This window comes from Macadamia integrifolia, chromosome 7 (assembly GCF_013358625.1).
Source record: "Macadamia integrifolia cultivar HAES 741 chromosome 7, SCU_Mint_v3, whole genome shotgun sequence".
Classification (NCBI taxonomy): Eukaryota; Viridiplantae; Streptophyta; class Magnoliopsida; order Proteales; family Proteaceae; genus Macadamia; species Macadamia integrifolia.
This window is the reverse complement of record NC_056563.1, coordinates 7,176,507-7,197,890: the sequence shown is the minus strand read 5'-3', so window position 1 is coordinate 7,197,890 and position 21,384 is coordinate 7,176,507. Positions and strand designations below refer to the sequence as shown.

General features: G+C 37.5%; 2 protein-coding genes across 5 annotated transcripts; one reads left to right on the top strand and one right to left on the bottom strand.

Moving 5' to 3' along the window:
* The first annotated feature begins 1,573 nt into the window (after nt 1–1,573).
* On the top strand, nt 1,574–17,038 carry LOC122084262. Of its 4 annotated transcripts, none has more exons than XM_042652363.1 (5): nt 1,574–1,792; nt 2,284–2,411; nt 12,879–14,472; nt 14,549–14,857; nt 16,389–17,038. In XM_042652363.1, exons 3-5 carry the CDS (start codon nt 12,891–12,893, stop codon nt 16,451–16,453), a joined length of 1,956 nt encoding a protein of 651 aa, XP_042508297.1. In that variant the 5' UTR covers nt 1,574–1,792; nt 2,284–2,411; nt 12,879–12,890; the 3' UTR covers nt 16,454–17,038. The 4 variants fall into 4 exon arrangements, with proteins under 4 accessions (XP_042508297.1, XP_042508301.1, XP_042508300.1 ...); XM_042652367.1 differs by having other exon boundaries at nt 16,330–16,465; XM_042652366.1 differs by having other exon boundaries at nt 1,575–1,792; nt 16,401–17,038.
* Nucleotides 17,039–18,601: 1,563 nt separating this feature from the next.
* Nucleotides 18,602–19,328, bottom strand: LOC122083724. Its single transcript, XM_042651609.1, has one exon. It carries the CDS (start codon nt 19,209–19,211, stop codon nt 18,762–18,764), a length of 450 nt encoding a protein of 149 aa, XP_042507543.1. The 5' UTR covers nt 19,212–19,328; the 3' UTR covers nt 18,602–18,761.
* Nucleotides 19,329–21,384: the final 2,056 nt, after the last annotated feature.

Genomic DNA, 21,384 nt, shown 5'->3' with positions numbered 1-21,384 from the left:
TGCATGCAGTTCTTTTGCCATGTATAATGTAATTACTTGCAACTTCATCAAGTATTCCAGGTTAGATATAGAGATTCATAGCTCCATAGTTGAAAGTTGAAACACAAAAATAACTAAAAAGGTAATTTTCTTGATCCCGCTTTGCAAAAGTGATCCTGAGGTGGAAGCATTCTTTTTATTCAACAATGCATTTTTCATAAGCATTTGTTATAGTTTCAAACATGATAATGGATAATATATTCAAAATAATTTGGATGAAGTATGGTTGTAATTGATACGAAAAGAAATAGCAAACCAATAGGCGATCAACATGTGGCACTAGACAACTACTGTAGTTGACCCAAAAGGAAATCAAAGAGACCCGTATGGCCTCCCAAAATGAGAGGAATTCTCCACGTGTAAAGATGGAACCCATTAGGGCACAACCTCTCAACTGAACTCAACCTTCCAAATGAGGAAACTGTTTCCTAACATGACTCTACTCCATCCCATTCTATAAAAGAGGAAAGAGACCCAAGGTAGGGGACAAGCTCATAGTCACGCTCACTATTACTTTCTCCCTACCTCATCACTGCTGTTGGACAGATTACTAACTTGTACATTAAAGAGTTTCCCCTAAGTTCGCTCCAAGCCTCTATTATCTTTTATTTTTCGTGCAGGACGTCACCATAAATAGTTTTCCAACTACAAAAGTAATAATATTATGTGAAATAGTATTTACGTAATTATTGATTTTAGTGATAAAAGTGATTTTGTAAAAGATTTACCAAACATTGTTCTTGTTCATTTTCTACTACTGGAACATTTATGGAACAATTTTATCAAACTCTAATTCTGTTCCAAACAAAACATTCTCACAAAATTGGAATAAGAGAAAAACACTTTTGTCTAAAGAACATTTTCTGTTATTTGGACTAAGAGTGTCAAATTCAAATCGAAACCGAGCTGAATGAATCAGACCGAACCAAATCAAATTTATTCGATTCAAATTCGGTTTGAATATGTGAGTATGTTATTCGGTATGGATTGGTTTCGGTTGAAGGTGTCAGAACCATCGGTTCGAACCAAAATAGAAACGAATTGCTCTTATCATTCAAGAGTGTTTTTTGCAAACTCTCTTTTTTTTTTTAATTATGTGGTAAGTGTTTTTTACAATTTATCATCACATATTTACAAACTAAGATAATTTTGGAGTTGCCAATGGCCATAAGGCCCATAACTTGAGCCCATTATGGCCTTTAGTCCTCGAAGTCATGGTTCAAAAGTAGAACTGTTTTCATAATCGAATTAAAATCAAAGTATAAAACCGAATTAAAACTGCATATTGGAATCAAATTGGAATCGAAATTGAACCGAGCCGAATTGAATCGATTTGAGTATCTTAATGTGGAACTGAGTCGGTTCTCGGTTCGACTATGGTCCATCTTATCATTATTTAGAACTGAACCAAAATCAAATCGAATAACCGAAACCAAACCAATTGACATATTCGGTGGAATTGGCGGAATTCCTGACTCTCCAGGCATTACCCACGAATTAAACTGAAGCGAATAAAACGGTGCCATGAAAATAAACGCCCAAAGATAACGGTGGAAAACCCAAACAAGAAAAAATTCGTTTCAGTTCAAGCGTTCATTTCGCCCTTCCTCAAAACCCTAACTCTCGTCAACCCAATCCGATCGCCCGGCAAACTCCGCCCCATCAGCTTAACCCTCCGACGCCGGGCGATCGTCAAGTAAGCTCACTTTTCTCTCAATTTGGGATCGATTGGAATCTGCCACTTTAAGATTTGGTAAAGATCTGATTCATATGATCAAAGTTTCAGTGTAATAACTTAGGCTTCTTTCGTTGCTCTTATATGGATTAGGTTGATTCAGATATTAAGGTCACTGGTTTACTGCTGATCGATACAGATTTATCTTGTTTCTTCCTGCTGATTCGTTAGGCTGTTTGTGTTGTCAATGGGTTCAAATGGGATGAATTCCAATCGGATGCTGAGGGCTTTATAAAGAACTAGTATGAAATAGAATACTGTTCTTATTAAAATTTTAACAAATTTTGGGATGGATAAATCTGTAGCAGGATTAAATGAGGGAGATGGGAATTTTTTTAGTGATTATGTTGTTCCTTATTTCACTGAAGTTGAGAATTCCTCTTATGCATTTTGTTACATTTTTTTTTTTTTTATTTGGTTTGCTGGGTAGAAATAAATGAAATGTATGATATCATTCCGACTTTCACAGTTCACTCTAGTTTTTGACCATTTTCCCTCCCATTTCACAGACCGATTAGTGCCTGATCATTTCCGGTTCCAAAGTTTTGCTGTTCCCCAACTGATCATGTTTGCTACTGCACGCATGTCTGATGCTTTTGTTGTGGAATTTTTTGCTGGCTATCAACTCTAAGACATTGTAAGTTCTATCACTTGTAGCTTAGCTATCTTTTTTAATCTCCTGAATTCGTTTATGTCACTTGTAGCTTAGCTATCTTTTTTACTCTCCTGAATTCGTTTATGTTGCTTCAATATTATGTTGTTTCTTATTGTGGTCAATTAGTGGAATCTCTCAATTTGCGGGGAGAATACCAAATCTGCTAGTACAGTGGATTTTTTTATGGTTGTCAGCACTTGTAGTTGAGTTAGTTAATCAGTAGATACTCTAATGTGACTTGTCTGCAATTGCTTATTCAAGCAACAAGATGGAGGTAATGATTCTTGTTACAGTCATCACAGATGAAATTATATTGAATTGGCTGCACTCTTTCAGCCACAGAAAGTGACACTGTAGCAATGATTGAAAATGGATGGAAATGTTTGTGTGAGTAGCTTTGATAAAAGGAAAGTTTTCCTCCTTTCTGATTTCTTCCCTATTTTTTTGATACGAGGATTCCATGCATTCTTTTTTTTTATGATTAGCTCTCAAAGATACCCCCAGATGAATCAGTTGAAGGGAAATAATTCTAAATTTCAGGATAGCTTCTAATTCTTCCAATTCAGCATCCCCCACTACCGGAATCAACTGAATTTTACTTACAAGGATGAAAACTATTGTAAGGAAAATTCAGTTGATTCCGGTAGTGGGGGATGCTGAATTGATCATGTTGCAAACTGAATAAGCAATTACAGACCCCAATTATCTGACTTGATCATGTTGCAAACTGAAATATGAAAAAAGGGCAGCTGCCGATTGGCAGCAGAAACTCCTTCAGTCAGGCTGCAATTAACAGCACTACATCATCCTTGTTAAAAAGGAAGGGATGAAAAGCAGGATTTTATCAATGGAAACTGACCAGACCTTAAAAGGTACAAGATAATATCAAAACCAAAGCACTAGGCAACCCAAGGAGTTTTTTTTTTTTTTGGGGGGGGGGGTGCTTTCAAAAACTAAGGTGACACTGACAGATCCAAAAAAGGAGTCTGGACGCCTAGCCGACGTTTTGGCAACTGTGATCAGAACATATCCAAATAGTGGCCCCGTTATAGGATAAGGCCCAACATATAGTTGCTGCCTCAACCCTTGCTAGTTGACATATTTCATCCATAGCCTTTCATTCTCAGGATTTATATTAATGTTCCCCCTTTTCCCTGGCTTCATTCTTAGGATGGGATACTAACATTTCATTTCTTTATTTCCTGGATAAGTTAGAATGATTTTATTCAAAATATGCTCCAAAAGAGAAACCCAAGACAAAGGGGTCTTGTAAGAATAAAAACTCATTTACAAAGAGAAGCAATTTACCTCCAACTTCCAAAGATGCTTGCACATATTAGTCCAGTCGATTGAACTTTAGTGTGCTTTCCGTGAGATGTACGAAATGCCAGATACACCTTCCCCTCTAAAATTCATGCATTATTTTCCTCCCAGAGTGGGCAAACATATTACCACTGGTATGAAGCACCTAATGTAAGTGCACAACCTTCGATCGATCCAAACCCATTGGCTATCCAGACAGAGATGAACCAGATCCAATTTAGGTCTTTAGCTAGTAGGATCTTTTAGGATTTTATTTCTATTTTCATGCAATCTTTTATTTTGGTAGCTTAAGTATGAGATAGATATTAGGATTTTGTTGCCAATAAATTTGAGTTTCCAAACTAGAGTAGGTTTCTTTTTAATGTTAGATTTCTTTTTCTATTTAAATAGATGTAATCAGAAAGACAATTAGAGAGCAGATTGAAAAGATGAACTGAGTGTGAGTTTTAGGGAGCCTGTGGGCTAATGTGAGTGTGCGATTCTCTTCTCTTCCCCCCCTTTTTCTTTTTGCGACTCCTCTCCCTCCCCTGCAACTCTGAGTTCTCTCAGGGATTTCTTCCTTTACCTACTAGCCGTCCATTATAATTTCTCTCCATTTAGGATTCTGTTCTGATTTTTTTTTCTACTTTTGGACAACAACTTTTAAACTTCTGTATATGGGAGGCAACATTAGTGGTCTCAATTTTTTTTCCCATCCTTCTACATTGTAAATACATGATGGCAGCAGATGTCTCATATTTTTCAGCATTAGGCAAACTTGGAGCAGACCTGCTAGATGGTATGCTCTCCTTTGCAGGTTATCCACAGTCCTTAGCAAATGGTGCAATCCACATTAAGAAATTGATCCTAATCAAAATTCCTTTATAAGGAGTTTCTGTTTCCTCCCCTTCTCGAAATATTTGGAAACTCAACTGCAAAGAGGACATACCAAGTGTGTCATCATGAACACTATTGTCAACGGCTTTCAGAGTTGATACCTGCTTGTCTGAGCCGCTGAGATGTTTCATTAGGTTGTTAAGTGGGTAGAAATCGCAATCATTTAACTGTCTATGGAAACAATTATCCATTCCATTGTGCCTTTGCTCAATGTGAACTGAGAATTGATTTTGACCTGCATTTTTCCAGTTTAAACTCTCAAAAGGGGAGGGCATATCAATTCCAATGGTTGATCCTGCAACCAAGCGTCCTGTCAAAAGTTGTATTCTCTACTTTTCATCCCATCTTCATTTTTACTTCTAGCAACGAAGTTTTTTTGTTGCATCCAAGGTTTTAAAACTCGATCTCGCCAGTCATCTCGCTATCCAAAAAAAACGAGATCTGGCAAGATCTCACCGAAAACTTGTATTTTTCGGGTGGTCGACTCGCTGGTAGATCTCGGTGGGCATATGGCCTTTGTAGGCCCTGAAACTGTGTATTTACCCTATTTTAGCCATGCTAAACATAATGAAAACATCAGATTTGCAAAAAACAAACTCAAAATGGTACTTTGACTTCGTACCCTATGTAAGTAGTCTCCGACTCTTTGGAACTTAGGCTAGTATGCTCTATTTCACAATCCACATTCCAAAATCAAAACATGACACAACATAATCATAAGAATTTAAAAGACATCATATATAAGAAAAGTAACTCCCAATGTAGATGAGGAGGTAATATTCTCTACTCTTTAAGCTTCAATGAGTGTAGGACTGGAGATTGTCAAGAGAAAGCACCAAAGTCCTTGCTCCTTAGTGTTTTTTCTTCAAAAAAGTAGAGGCGAGATTTGGCGAGATATTGGCGAGATTTAGCGAGATCTGGCGAGATCTTGAAATCTCGCTCGAGATTTGGTCGGTTTTTTGCCTCGCCAGTTGGGCCATCTCGCCTTTTGGAAATAACGAGATCTCAACAAGATCTCGCCGAGTTCTTAAACCATGGTTGCATCCTGAATCTCTTCCTAAGGTCCTTACCAATGTAGAACTAGGATTGGAAATGCCAACCTAATCCCAATGCTGTAGGATACTCTCAAAGAACAACCATAAACCAGTCTATTGCATATTGGTTGTCCTTGTTGGAAACTTTGGCTACGTGTCAATAATGAGGTGGTCAGAGGTGATTTTGTGGTTGTGTATGATCACTAAGTTATCTTGATAGTGCTCAAAGATGTGTCACACATTGCATGTGTGAATGTGGAAGTAATGTGTGATGGATTCTTCATTAAAATTGAAGAAATCATTGTTTTATACAGTGGTAGCACATTTTAGGATATTTTTAAAAATCTAGATGAAAGATTTAGAAAAAGATGTGCATGTAAGTTGTAGATCTTTGAGCTCTGAGTCTATCACAATTGGAATCACGACGATTGGACATCGGAGTAAAAAGATACGACATGTTCTTCAGGCCAACGTGTTGGCTAACAAAGACAATGTCTTGCACATTAGTTGGGTTCAATCCCATTTTTGAGATTTATGCATTACATCTGGGTTGAAGGTATAAGCATAAGAAATGTAGTTCTTTGAGTCCTCTATCTGTAGGAAAAAGAATCGGGTCAATCGGAGTTCGGACGAGAGAGATATGATTTTTTTCGTATGATCGCTTTACCCCCAGTTTCTCATTAAGGGTTCAGTTCTCATGACTTCGAGTTGAATTTTAAGATATTTTGAAGAAGAATTAGAGGAATCATATTTCTACATAAGTTGTAGATATTTGAGCCTACTTTCAGAAGCAACAAGAATCGGCTCATTTGGAGTTATATATAAAAAGTTATGACTCTCGCACTGAAGTAAGGTCAATCTGCCAGAGTAGATTCTGGTCTGACCGGGTGGTTAAACCTACATGATTTTGGGCTTTTGTTGGACATTCGTAAGTAGATTTTGGGGATTTCTTTCACAACTTCTTGAAGAACAAAAAGAAGAAAAGCCCTAGGAGAGAGAAGAGGAGAAAAGAGAAGAAGCCAAGTATTTGTGTGCTTTCATGCCCAAATCTTGAGAAAACCTTTGTTTGAAGATTTTTGTGTATTGAATGCTTTAGTACTATCACCACCAAGCTTGAGAAACCATTAAAGACAACATTGAAGGTTGAAAAGGGGTTTTGAAGTTCATTAAAGGGAAAGAAACTTCTTGTGTATAATAGAAGAAGAAGAAGAAGGAGAAGGCAAAGAAGAGAGACCACCATCTTCAACTCTTGAAGGTTCAAGATTCTCCATCAAGTTCATTGAAGACAAAGAAGCTCCTTGTGTGTGATAGAAGAAGAAGAAGGAGAAAACAAAGAAGATGATGAACCATTTTCTTCTCTTGAAGGTTCAAGATTAGCCCTCAAAGAGGGAAAGTTGAAGATTCCAGTGTATCTGGGAATCTCAAAGAAGCTCTCCACACCTTGCTAGTCAAGGGAGGTAATCTCTATTCACCAAGTCCTATTTTATATGACTTAGGTTGTTAGAGTTGCATAACCTAAGGTATTGATTGTAAGGAGAGGGACTTATACTCATATTTATCATCATATACATTATAAAGGGAGGGTGAAACCCTAACCTGATTATTATCTCAGATTGAAGCAGGTGTCATGGCACTTGGACTGTTGTAGCAGTCACAAGCTAGTTGAGTATTAAGCAAAATACGAAACCCAGAAAGGGTATTGCTCCGTGGAGTAAGCAGTGAGCCGAACCACGTATATCTTGTGCCATTTATTTATGCTTGTATATTGGAGTGCGTGGATTGTGAATGCGTGCAGGATGCGTATGTTTGTCTGGTAGACCTGGCCATTGAGTGGTGCAAGGTGGACAAATATACGATTGTGTGTGTTGAACATAATACAGGGTAGCTTCAAACAGACATCTCCAAGAAAGATTTTAGGGTAATTTACAGTGCCACCCCCTGAAGAATGCCAATATTAGAGGGACACCCCCTCTCTTTCACCAAATTTGATTTGGACCCCTTGCCGTCAGTCTCCGTTAAGTAAAGATTTGAAAGGACATTTTTACCCTTTTAATGAAAACAAATAATAAATCATATTTTACCTGTTATTTCTCATTGAGTGTCTGTAACAGCAGCTACCACCGGCGTCCGCAACAACAGCTACCATCGGCGGTTCCAACTTCTTCTCCGGTGGAACCTCTCTCTCTCTCTCTCTCTCTCTCTCTCTCTACAGAGACATTGTCAAACTTGTACTACTTCATCATTTTCTGAGCACACTTGGGAACCTGATCTCCTCCAATTATCCGTATTCCAGCACTGGTTACTTTCCTCATTTCTAAAATTATTTTACCTCCTTTACCCAGCAAACAACCAGCTTGGTTTGATGGTACTAGAAGACGAGCTGCAACAGAATCTTCTGATTCTAGCCCCTTTTCCATGCCAGCTTCTACTAACCTAGTGAAAACACGAAGAAGAGCATTTTGTGCTGGGGAGTACCTTGATTCTGGGTTCTGCAGAATGAAAAATTACAATTACGACAGAAACAAAAACAACTACATTAAAGAGTCTAAGCTCTCTCTCTCTGAACCTCAAGGCCGACTATCCCTACGATCGAATCTGGGCGACCTCGGCGACGGATTTGGTCATGGCGGCCAGTAGTTGTGGCCGGATCTCCATCGCCGGTATTTGGATCGATGAGGCCAGATTTGTCGGTGGCGGATATGGAGCAGAGGTGGCGGCGGTGGTGGAGGAGAAGGAGGACGTGAGGGAAAAGGTTTGGCGCCTTCACCGGAAGGGGTTGCAGCTGCCGATCAATCAGGTATAAGGGATCTTCTACTCCGACTCACCCAACCGGATTGAGTTGTGAGTTTCATTGTTCAATCGATTTTGGCAATACAACCATTGAGGGAAATTTTGGTATTTCCCTATTTTTAAGGGCAAAATGGTATTTAAGAAAAAATTGAATTGCTGATGTCAGCATTTTTTATATATTTTGTAACGATGAGTGACGGCAAGGGGTCCAAGTCCAATTTGGTGAAAGAGAGGGGGTGTCCCTCTAATATTGGCATTCTTCAGGGGGTGGCGCTGTAAATTACCCAAGATTTTATAGACGCTGTTCACCCCCCTCTCAGTGTCAATTTGGGATTAACACTGTCCATCAGTTGTACAGGAAGTCAGACTAGAAGAAAAACCAAACAAGGCAAAAGTAAGCTATTGATCTCAATAGTATCAGATCAATAGATAACCAAATAGAGTCTAACAAGGACTGATATAAGTCTCACACAACCCAACAGACATGAACTACAATAGAGAAACACACGAATCAGAATAGACTAAGAAGCTTCTATCGATTTCAGGTATTGGCTGAGAAAACCACTAAAAGACAAAATCTGGGTGATTTTGTATAACTCCAGACCAGATGGTCTAACAGGGATGGAACCCTGGTCAAGTTTTCTGCGAGCCAAAACTGATGGCTGGTTAGGTCTGGGCAAGTTCTGAAAATTGCTCGCAGAATTTGCAAATAAGAGGAAAGCTGAGTTTAATACCTGTAAGAACTTGAACAGATCAGTAGCACTTTGTATAGTTGAGGGAAGAAGATGTTATGGATATGCCCACACTCCTATAGTTGGTTTTGATGATAATAAACATATGAAGGTATTTCACAATTTGCCTTCAAGTATTGTTTTGTAGAGAATTCATATTAAATATTGAATTCAATGAATTAAGGAAGAAATGAAGATTGAAGTCATCAAATGAAGAGTATCAACAAGTTGGTATCAATACTTGAAGAAGGTATCAAACGGTGTCAAGACTTTATAGGGTTAAGATCTCAAAGTATTAAAGCTTGAAGTGAATTGAAGTACATTGAAGATACCAAGCATGCAAGGTCAACATGAAGAATCTTGAGGACCAACTACAAGAAGAATACAAGACCTTAAGTGTAGCTCAATGTAATAGTCACACACCATACACAAGCACTACACTGCATCTCATAAGCATGCATTACATATAGCATTCGTTAGTTCCCATCATGCTTAGAATGACCCTAAGTTCATGTTACCCTAGCAAGGACCAAGACCGGTAGCCATAAGGAACACATCAGAATTAAGAAGCCCCCATTTACTGTGAAAAACAGTAATTTTGTGTTCAAGGGCATTTTGCGTATTTAGGGAGATGATATCAGAATATGATCTCTTCACGAGATTTGTAGGTTTTCGAGTTACGCAACCAACAGACTTGGAATCAGCCCAATCGGAATCCGTATGACCAAGTTATGGTCATTAAAAGTCAGCCCTGTCAAAATCAAACACTGCAGAAATGATTCTGGCAGAATCATCTGCAGGTCGACCGCCCAAAGTATAGAGGTTGACCGGCTGAATGCTGGTTTGCTTGAATCACCCTCCAATGGCTATATTTTGTAACAGCTATTTTTGGAGGTCGACTGGCACTGCTGGAGGTCTACCGGATCACCTAAAAATGATCGTTTGGATGAGATTTCTTACCTATTTTTCATCCATAATCTCATCTATAAATACCTCCAATGCTACTCATTAATTAATAATTAATCCTAACTTTGGATGAGCATTAGAAATGAGATTGGTCTATACCATCTCTTGAGCTCAAGTTTTTCATTTTCCATCAAGAGGAACTCAAGTTTCTCTACAAGTCTTCTACCTTAGCTTGGCATTTGCATTGCAAGCATTAAGAAGACTTCAATGGTGCATTCTTTTGTATCATTGCATTTCATTCACGACCACACAAGAGGTAACTCTAAACCGTTCTATTCCACATTGAATTTGTTTTTGTCTAAGAGGCGGGTTAACTTTAGAATTGGACACCTTGTTTAAACATTGTACTAGACTATGCTTAGACAAGTGTGTGGGACCCTTTCATCCTTAAGAGATTGTAATGACCCTCTCATCCTTGAAAGAGATTGCAAGGACCCTCTCATCCTTGAAAGAGATTGTAAAGGACTATCTCATCCTTGATAGAGATTGTAAAGACTCTCTCATCCTTGAAAGAGATTATAAGGACCCTCTCATCCTTGATAGAGATTGTACGGATCTTCTTATCCTTAAAAGGGTTTGTAAATGTTTTCCTCCCTACCTACTATACTAAAAAGGAAGAGCTAGTGGAATACCTTACAAGTGGAACTTGTAGGGAGTGGACTAGACTCGGATTGAGTTGAACCACTATAAACCTTGGTGTTATGTGATTGTGTCTATTTTATTATTCCGTAGTTTTTAATTTACAGTCATATTGGGGACTTCAAATCCAAAAGGTTTTAAATTCCACTAGTATAATCTATTCACCCCCTCTAGGTTATTTTCAGAAGAAGATAAGTTAAGTAAGAGGACCTCTTAGGCTTCACACCGTAGAGAGTCACCGGATCACACACCAGTCCATCTACTTTGATCAAACACAAAGCAAGTTCTCAGCAAGAGAAGCAGCGGCAGCAGGAAGGTAGTTTGTATGAACCGTGGGAGGCTAGAGGCCCTCCTATGCTTTATTTATAATGTTTGATGGGGGAGGAAATTACAAAATAAAAGGTTCCATAAAAGGAAACCTTAATTGGACTCCTAAAACAATAGTTACTAAAAGCTGAAAATAGAAACTACTTGAAGAAGGAAACTAATGTAAAAGGAAACAAACTAGTTAATCCTGTATGCAACCTTAAAGCCCCTAGTTTAGGCCCATAAAAAAAGTGGCCTATTACACTCAAAACACATGAGATCAAAGGTTCAACATGTATGGAACCCAACCCTAGACTTATTCCTAATAAAACAAGCCTATTTCAGTGATGAATCTACATCACTTACCTTGGGTATTTATCTGGATTTGTACACTGGTTTCTCCATATTCCCCCCAGTAACCTTTTCATGGACTGTTCCTCTCTAACCTCACTAATCAACATCCCTTGCAAGGGAGAGATTTGTTGTTTGAAGTCAAAAACTGAACATCTGGACCCTCTTCTCTCTTGTGTTTACTTGCTTCGTCACAGGCTTTATATCAGTTCTTCTTGGCCTCTTTCCATTCTCTCCATAAGAAGATGTTAGTAATTCAACATCTTTCCCATGGAAATTGGGAAGATAAAAAGAACGGTAAAGAGGGAGATGAAGTAGGTTGGATGGCTCTGCAATCCCAATCTTTGGATAGGTTGCTACATTCCCAGCTTGCAAGCCGTCTTCCCAATCCTTCAATTATCAGGTGTATTTCAAAACTTGTAGCCATGCTGGAAACTGTGACGGTCATAGTTAATAAGTTTGGGACTGGCAAACAAAAAAATGGTATGGAGACATACTGGTATTAAAAGGCCCTGGACTCAGGCAATAATACAGTTCATGTTTAAAAATCAGGAGGCCAAAATACGGGCATTATATCAATATGTAGCAGACATGTACATCATTCAATAATTGCAATAGTAGCATCTAAAATCAAATTTATCAAAAGGAAGTCTCCTAGCTAAAATATACACAATAAAATAGCTAAATACTTAAGCAAACATTTGATTCCTAAGAGGAGTCGAATTCTGGTTGGCTCCTTTAAAGAGTGCCTTCTCCTTCTATTTCCATACCGAGAGAAGCCTTGAAGTTGGTAACATTTGTATGCTAGTCCCTAGTCATGTGATGTCTAGTTACAGAACGTGAATGCAGAATGGGCTTCTTAATGCATTCCAGAACGAGCCTGTTCTTGGATGCATTCCAGGTTTGAGAACGGGAATGTATATCAAACAGTATTTTTTTACATTCCAGAATGCATTCTCAGAATTCATGCCAAACATAGCATTCTCAGAATTCATACCAAACGTAGCCTAAGTATATTGTTATTGGCGAACCAAAATGAGTTTTGGCTCCCCAAAAAAAAAAAAAAAAAAATATGAAGAAATAGAGGACAACGTAATTTAGTGGATAGGACCAAGTTGGTATGAGTGGATTGCCAGTTGAATTTATGGCACAACCTAGACTTATCTTCCCTTAATAATGTACGGCTACAACAAACTCAGCCTTTTCCCAACTTAATGGGGTCAACTACATCGATCCGTGCAAAGCAAAATAAGAGGTCAAAACAAAATATTCTTCCCTTTATAATGTCAATGAATGAAATTGGAATTTTGACAGACAAGATACGATGAACTGAGAACACACACACACACACACGTTCATGCACATGCTCACACACACAACACAACACACTCCAATGTTGCATGATATACCTTACTGTTTTGAACAATCTGTAGGAAGAAGGTAGAATGGTGAGACGAAAAGATCGGTTTTGGGAGTATGCTGAGGATTTAAAGGGGCGGTTTTTATGCAAATTTTGTCACAAGGTTTATCCTGGGGGAATTGCACGAATCAAATCTCATTTGTCTCAACAAAGAGGCCGTGATATTGCAATTTGTGACAAAGTTTCGAATGATGTCCAAGCTCTTGCTCTCCTTGCGATTGGTCCTAACAAGAAGAGGAAGGTTGCATCTTCAACAAATACTGAGAGAAGTGGAATTGGTTCATCAATCCCTAATGCTTCAATGGGTCAACATCAAGTATCCCTGCTGAAAATATGTGAAAAGAAAGACAGTGAGTTAGTTGACAAAGATGTTTTTGAATTCTTTCTGATGAATAACATTTCACTGAGTGATGTTGAATCTCGATCATTTGTTAAAATGATCAATTCTATTATTAGTTATGGATCCAGTTACTATCCACCCAGTTATTCAACTCTTTGCACGGAATTGATACCAAGGGCAAGGAAAGAGATTGAGAAATATGTCTCTACAGTTAAGGAATCTTGGACTCTCAACGGGTGCACTTTGATGTCAAGCATTTGGACTGATATGAATGGTTGTTCTTTCATTAATGTGGTTGCATATTCTCCAAAGGGAGCTGTTTTTTTAAATTCATTTGAAATATCAGCCAAGGAAAAAACAGATTCCTATCTTAGAGACATATTGAAGTCTGTAATGGATGAAATTGGGCCAGAAAATATTGTGCAGATTATCTTGAATGATACTTCGAATTATGAATCTGTTGGTGATTTTGTTATGGAGAAGTACTCGCACATCTATAAAATGCAATGTGTCACACATGGAATACGAATGCTTTTAACGGATATTTACGAAGAAGTTGAATGGATAAAAGGTGTTTTTGATGATGCAAAATTGGTGGTTGATTACATATTCAACAACAAAGTCATTGTAAAGCTAATGGGGGATATGACTAACAGGGAGTTGAAAAGGCCTTGTAAGATGGAATATATCTCCTACTTTTTAATGCTTCAATCAATCTCAGATGCTGAACAAAATTTGCGGTTGATGATTGCGTCACCTGAGTGGAGAGACATGAATTCTGGCGATACTTCATTGGCAGGAAAATTTGCTCAAATAATTGAAAGTGAAGCCTTCTGGAGTCGAGGAAAGGATGTTTTATCAGTTTTAGATCCACTTATTAAAGTGGTACGTTTGGTTAATGGCGAGGAGTTGACTACAGGTTACTTGTTTGAGGCACTGGAAAGGGCAAGGAAAGTGATTGAACAATGTTGTTGTAATGATCCACCAAAGTACTCAAGGTTATTGGAATTGTTTGATACAAGGCGGAATGGGCTGATACTTCACAAGGTTCATGCAGCTGCAGCATATCTTAACCCATCTCTTATGTATAATGGGAAAATCAGATATGAGGACACTGATGTAAGAGATGGTTTAAACTATATTGTGGAGACCATGATTTCTAAGGATGAGAGGAATGATTTTGTTACACAGTTATTACTTTACAATGGGAGAAGTCCAAAAGTTTTTGACACTATTGCATTATCCATGTTGACGAATGTTCATCCTCGTAAGAAATTAAACCTCTTTATTTTATCTTCTAACACAATTTTATCATGGAGTCTTACTTTTTTCTTTATGTGCAGGAGTTTGGTGGGAATTCAATTGTGTTTCAGTTCCTTTACTTCAAAAGATTGCCATCCGAATTTTGAGCCAACCATGTAGTTCTCGGGCATGTGAACTAAATTGGGGTGCATTTGAAGCAGCAGAAATAAAGAAAACCAATAAGACATCAAATATTTCAGATAATGTGGTTTTTATAAGGATGAATAGGAAGATGAAGGCTAAGTTTACAGATCCTGAAAGGAAACAAGTTGAGGCTATAGATCTAGAGAACCTCCCGGAGCTTGCCAAAGACACCATTGATGGCCTGGAGGAGCTTGGAAATGAAGCAGGTGATACCTGATGTCCAAAGAAAATGCTTTGTATAAGATTGTCCACTATAACCTGCCAACAATTCCTTTTGACGTTCTATGACTTTACAGCTCGTAAAATGTCTCTAGAGTGTATAGTTGTGTATTAATTGGAAATCTGTTTTGATTATATTGGGCTACTTGATACATTGGGTAATATTTCTTGATATGTTTTGTTTTCTAATATTCAACTATTTTTGTTGCGTGGTTGAATTTTTCTCTATGCTTTATTCATGCAGATTTAAGTTTCACTCAAAAGTACATGCTTAGGAGGAAGAACCAGTCTAATAATCAGACTTGAAGTCCTATATGATTCAGCAGTTTGGTCAAGTTTCTTGGAGTGGTTTTTGGTCTTGAGCTCAACCTATGGTTTAGGCCTTTTAATTATATGTGTGGGCCGTGGGGTTTGTTTTAAGTTGTTTCTTTCTTAGTTTATTATTTTTTAGAAGGCTGAACATGTGTCATTAATCCCAGCCCTTCGTTAAGTTCTTCTAGATAGTTCCTATTTCTTGTGTTTCAATTTTAAGAGAACTTAGGTTGTAAGGAAACCCTCAACGCATGGGAGGTTACCTATTGTCTTATTTTCTTAAACGTTATTTATTTTTTTACTTTATTGTTTCTAGAAGCTGGATAAGTGGCATTAATTTCACACTTATGTTCTTCTACATAGTTTCTATTTCTTGAGTTTCTATTTTAGAGAACTCGGGTGGTGAGGAATCCTTCCACGGCTCCACGCATGGGAGATCACCTATTGTCTTATTTTTTGTAAGTTAAAAGAAATTAACATAGGGGTGAAATTAATGCCACTTGTCAGCCCTCTAGAAACAATAAAGTAAAAAAGAAATACAACTTAAACAAAGCCCACATAGCACTAAAAGGCTTGATCTGTGGGTTCAGTTCAAGACCAAAAACTTGGACCAAAGTGGTTAACCGTATGGTACAAGTCTAGTTATCAGGTTGGTTCTTCCTCCTGATCATGTACTTTTGAGTGAATGTTGCATCTGCAACGTTTATATTTTCCAGTTGGATGTTAAAAATTGAATTGTGTTGGTGAAGTTAATGTAGACATTAAATTTTGGTCAGACTTTGAAATTGAAACCATGTGAAACCTAGACTCTTTGACATTTTTCATATCTTTTCTATATGTAAGCTTTGGTTGCTGGACACAAGTGTTTCTGCTTTAACTATTAAGTTTGTTATTGAGTTAAAATTGCACTATACATCTGGTCCAGATTTTGATTTATGCTCATACATGAATCACAGAAGGTTCTGATGCATGCTTTTTTACTTTTAGTACCAGCTGTTTGAATTCAAGAATCAACCGGAGTCTATACGCCATTACTGTTGTACATGACTGCTTGTTGCATTTTAATTCATGAATTAACTAAGGGCTATGGACCAATGTTGTTGTACATGACCACATTTAGATTTTGTTCTTAAAATGACATTATCAGGTCAAAGGTGAACCTATGCATGTCTTGCCCAGTATCAGGTATTACTGAAATAAGGTTAGAATTTTTGGCAGGTTTGAAGACACTAGCCAAAATTCCTCTCGAGTCTGGAGCGAATCTTAAGTAGAATCAGCTATGCACTGCTGCTGTAGCTCATGCTGAGCATCCAGCTTTGCATTGTACAGGAAGAGGAAGAGTTTTTTATGTGAACCAGGTGGCTTGACGGTTTTGGTCCAGAATTGCTATCTCCAATCTTATACTTTTATCCTAAGCAAGAGACAGAGTTTGCTGGTTGATTGCAAGGAGCAAGGATTTCTCATCAATTGATCCTACCAAATTGCTGAAGCCAAGTTGGGTGGATTCCACCTGGTGCCTGTCTTTGATCTGGGAAGTTTGCATCCAATCACCCTCTCTACAGCATGGTGAGAAATATGTATACCTTTTCTTGAAGAACATTTGGGAGAGTACTTGTGGACTAGATCAACTATAGATATGGATCTCCCTTCTATATACCTGCAGGTATTGGAGCTCACTATGGCAGAATTAAAAAGCTTTCTTCTGTAAGAATGTGCTTCAGTCAGAAAATTACTTCAGGATAGTTATTATTTTGCAGTAATTGTGCCCGTCTCTGTAGTTGCAAGAATCCCTTGATTTTCTGGTTTGGAATTGATAGACTAATATGATTGTGTCATCCTTTAGAATGTTTCTTCCACATTAGAGTATTCTTTTCATAATGTTCTGAGAATTGATTAGGTTTTGTCATTAGTATCACCTTGTCATGTCGAAAGATGGACAGGATAGGGTGGTCCCGTGTGATATGGGAACTCATTCATATCTCACTGGTCAAGTTTCACCTTCGAAGTAATGGAAGCATTAGAGGTGTATTATGTAAGAAAACAAATCTCTTGTATGCGGTTAAAGGTGTACACAGAATTCTGAGACATGCTGAATGAACCCAAACTAATCTGCATCATGGTTTAAGATAACGGCTTTCTAAGCACAACCCCCCCCCCCCCCCCCACCAAAAAAAAGGGTCCATGCCTCATCTTCAACAATAGAGCCTTTAGGTAGATAGGGATATAAATGGATAGTCGAAATTCAAATTTGAATTTGCATTTGTATCCATTTAGGGGTATCTGGATTAAAATCTAAATTATTCAAAAAATAATTATCCAATCCAATTAAATAATCAATCAATGATTTTGAGGGTTCTTGAAGTTTACACAGTTGCTGTAAGATGAGGAAAAGAGTTAAAACAACTTTGAAAAGATGGATTAAGAGCAAATTATATTTACTGGGGAAGGAAAGTTTGGACAGTCAGAGAGTAAACGGATGGTTGAAAATCCGTAATCGATTTGTTTACATCCCTAATTGTAGATCAATGGTATGATCCAATAGATGCTCATTAACCATTAACTTTCCTGTTTATATTTAGGAAATTCGTTAGATATGTGTGTGTATCAAACCCAATATTAATATTTTAATTGATATTAAAATTCATCATGTATGATGGTTTATGCTTTCAGGTTAGGCTTTTAAATTGTTCGCAATGAAGGACTGAATTAGGCATTCAGTTGATAAGGTTACACTATATATTTTCTAGTGCATGAGATTTCAGAAATATAAGTGTGAATACTCTTATGTAATTGGCAGAGACACTTGCACAAGTGTTGAAAATGTGCTCTCTTCTTGTGCATCTTAAAAGGTGAAAAGATCCTTGTCAAGATGCATGCAGCCTGCGTCCATAGACACAATAATGATCACCCCGTCCTTCGAAATGAAGAAACCCACCCCTTGTGTAACCTTTTGCACTCTCATCGGCTCTTATGCTTGTGCAAGTACCATACAGTCCATAGCCTAGAAACGATCTTTTACCCATCTTAATATCTTAATAGGGCAAGAGAACTCTATCTAGTTACACGACCACTACGTTAGCACATAAACCAATAAAAAACCACATGGAGGCATCTGCAATACATGAGTTGGGAAAGCATAGCTTTTTTCAGATCGACCAATGTTTACATGTAAATGGATAGCTTTCTTTTATATCTTAATTTTTTGATTATCTTTATTTAAAAAAAAAAAAAAAAAATTGGCCATAGAGTCAAAAAAGCAAGCAGCACCCCAATGAGCTGTCGCTGCCACACCTTGTCGTTTCATACTTTCATCCATCAAAAGTCCAAATAAAATCGGTTAGTAAGAACTAAAGTAGGAAATTTCAAGGCCAAGGTCATGAACCCAATGATTTCAATTCAAGAAATGAGGAGAAGCAATAGATAACAAAAAGAAAGAAATTGGATAAATTTCTGATCAAGATTTTTGCTTAATCGATAAACATTAACAGAGCATCACATTACATTCAACCCTAAAAACCCCTTCTTATTGCAACAAAAAGTTATTAAAAGCCACTGTTTCATGTGAGGAAGAAGGGGATCTTAAGAAGGATGAACCTTGCTAGGGTTAAAGGATATTCCCTTCCAAGCAGATTTCATTGATGCCGTTGCCGAAAGAATTGCAGCTTCCATATACTTCTTCGAAGCAATCGTCGCCGCCTTCTCCATCGATTTCCCAATCTTCTTCGTATGATTCGCCACTCGAAGTAGGCTATCTAGTTCAACCTTACACACAGAGTCTAGTTCTGCTTCGAATCGCCGGAATTCATCCATGGCGCTTTCCATGGCGGAGTTGAGGTAGTCCTCTGCATCTTTCATGAAGATCTCTGCTTCTTGGACATCACTCTCCTGTTCAGCTTCCACTGCAGCCCATGCCTTGTAAGCTTCTAATTCATAGAGTTTCAACAGATCCTCTATTGTTGAAGGATCAAAATTCTTGTCCTGCAATGCTTGGTCTGATAGGAAGGAAAATTGATCCATGAGAGCTTCCATTGCTGCTGATCTTAGTGGTTGGTTAGCTCAACTTTTGCTCTTGGATTTGTTGATGGCAGTAGGTGGTGGGTGAGGGAGTGAGTGAGTGGGTGGGTGGGTTTGATATGTTTAATTAGGAAGATAAGGAGGTAAAGTTATATTGGAATCCAAAAAGGAGAATCGAAGATTTGATTATATGCAACATCTCTTACCAATAATCTGAACCTTCAAAACCATATCCAATGGTGTTGATAATGGAATCTATGCTTATCACCACCAAAAGAATCTAAGGTAGTCTGAAAAGGCTTGAGAATTTATCCATTGAAAAGAATCATTTCTTTCAAGAAAGAGAAGAAAGTGGAGACATTTTTTTCAGACCTTTATTCCTTCTAACTACAAGTGTGATGGGGGTTTGTAAGAAATTAAAACGGGACATGTGTTAAGCGTTAGATGTTCACACGTACGTTCAAGTGAATGTTAAAAAGGAATAATGAAAATGGAAGAATAAGTGGGAGGTGTCGTGTGCACGTACGTGAATAATATTTTATCCTTCACATGATGTCTTTGTTTTAGAGTATTGTTTCTCCCTTTGTTATCCTTTTTATTTTTGTTATAATATCAAGAAGTGAATTGCTTGGTAACCACTAGATATGGTAGGGTATAATATTGAAACCATTAGGTAATTGAAAATAATTTTAAGTGGTTGGTGAAGAAATCTATCTTCGCCCATCTTTTTTTCAAGAAGAAGATGCAAAGGTACATGTATTTCTAATTAAAAGAGGAAATGATGCTTTTACCATTTGATTTTGAAACTAATGAGCATGTGGTAGTTAAAGTTTTTGCATAAATGACCAAAAACCATTTTTGGATTGAATACAAATATAGCTCTTCATCTCAATATGGATTTTGTATTCTAATATTCTAATATATATTTATATATATATATATTATTTTTATTTTTTTTAAATAGAAATGAGATCCATAAATGATACCAAACACAAAGTTTTTTTTTTTTTTTTGTATAAGAAACAAAAAATGATACAAAGAGAGCCTTACTTTTGATGGACATTTATGAAAAAATAAATTGTTTCTGTGGAGTGTGGCCCTGCACCCAGACACATTGGAGGGCAAAATATCAAATACACCTCATATGAAATGAAAAAATGATGTATCTGTTGGTGCTTCCTTATGGGCTCACATTGACTTTCATGCACGTGTAGGAACCGCACTCTCCCACAAGAAACACTTCCCCGAGAGGAGGTGAATTAGGTAGGCAAAATAAACAAGACCAATAAAAATCTTTTTATCCAATCAATTTGAGGTTGCAAAAGGAAGAAGAAACTCAACAAAGAGCGCAATTGGTGAGCAACGAACTTGGTATGAGCTGTATACTCAGACTTTCTAAGTTCGACTCCTACTAGGCACACCTTAGGCCACTCATACGGGGGTGTTTAGTACTCCTCACCACTTTTAATGAAAGTTGAATGGTTCTCATTCAACCCTGGTATGACCTAATCCATGCGATTGTGCAGTCAGTATAGGCCTGCGGGACTAGTCAGGTCGAAAGCCTGAAAACCCGTCGTTAGGAAAAAAAAAAAAAGAATGAAATCCAAAGACATGAGACCCTCTTCTTTTTGGGGTATTTCGTTAAGTTTGCACATATACATGAACCTTCTCTTTCTCTTTTGGATTAATCCTCCACATATACATGAACTCTCTTTTTCTCTTTTAGAGTTGTTCGTTAATTTTCCACATATAATAATGGATGAAGCTCCTCTTTCTTAAAATTTTTACCATGTCTCTTTTTTTTTTATGGTAACATACCATCTCTCACAACCTTATAGGTTCAAACATTAGTGTGCTTTCCTTTCATACTCCTATCCCTAACACCATCGCGGGAAAACATTTCGAAATGGGTTCAAGAGTTAAAAACATATAATTATGTATATCCCTTTAATTTAAAAAAAAAAAAAAGAAGAAGAAGAAGAAGAAGAAGAAAAAAATCCCTTGCATTCGATACAAGACCAAGTTTCTCGTTCCTTGTAGATTACCAAAAATTTGTCTGCTCAAGATCATGGTATTATCATTTGTGTTAGTAGTTTTGAATCATTTATTGGTCAGGCGGGTTGGGCCTCTCTAATCTTATTTAATAATCAATTTATTTTGGGATGTATTAGCTTTGGTCTTAGGATGG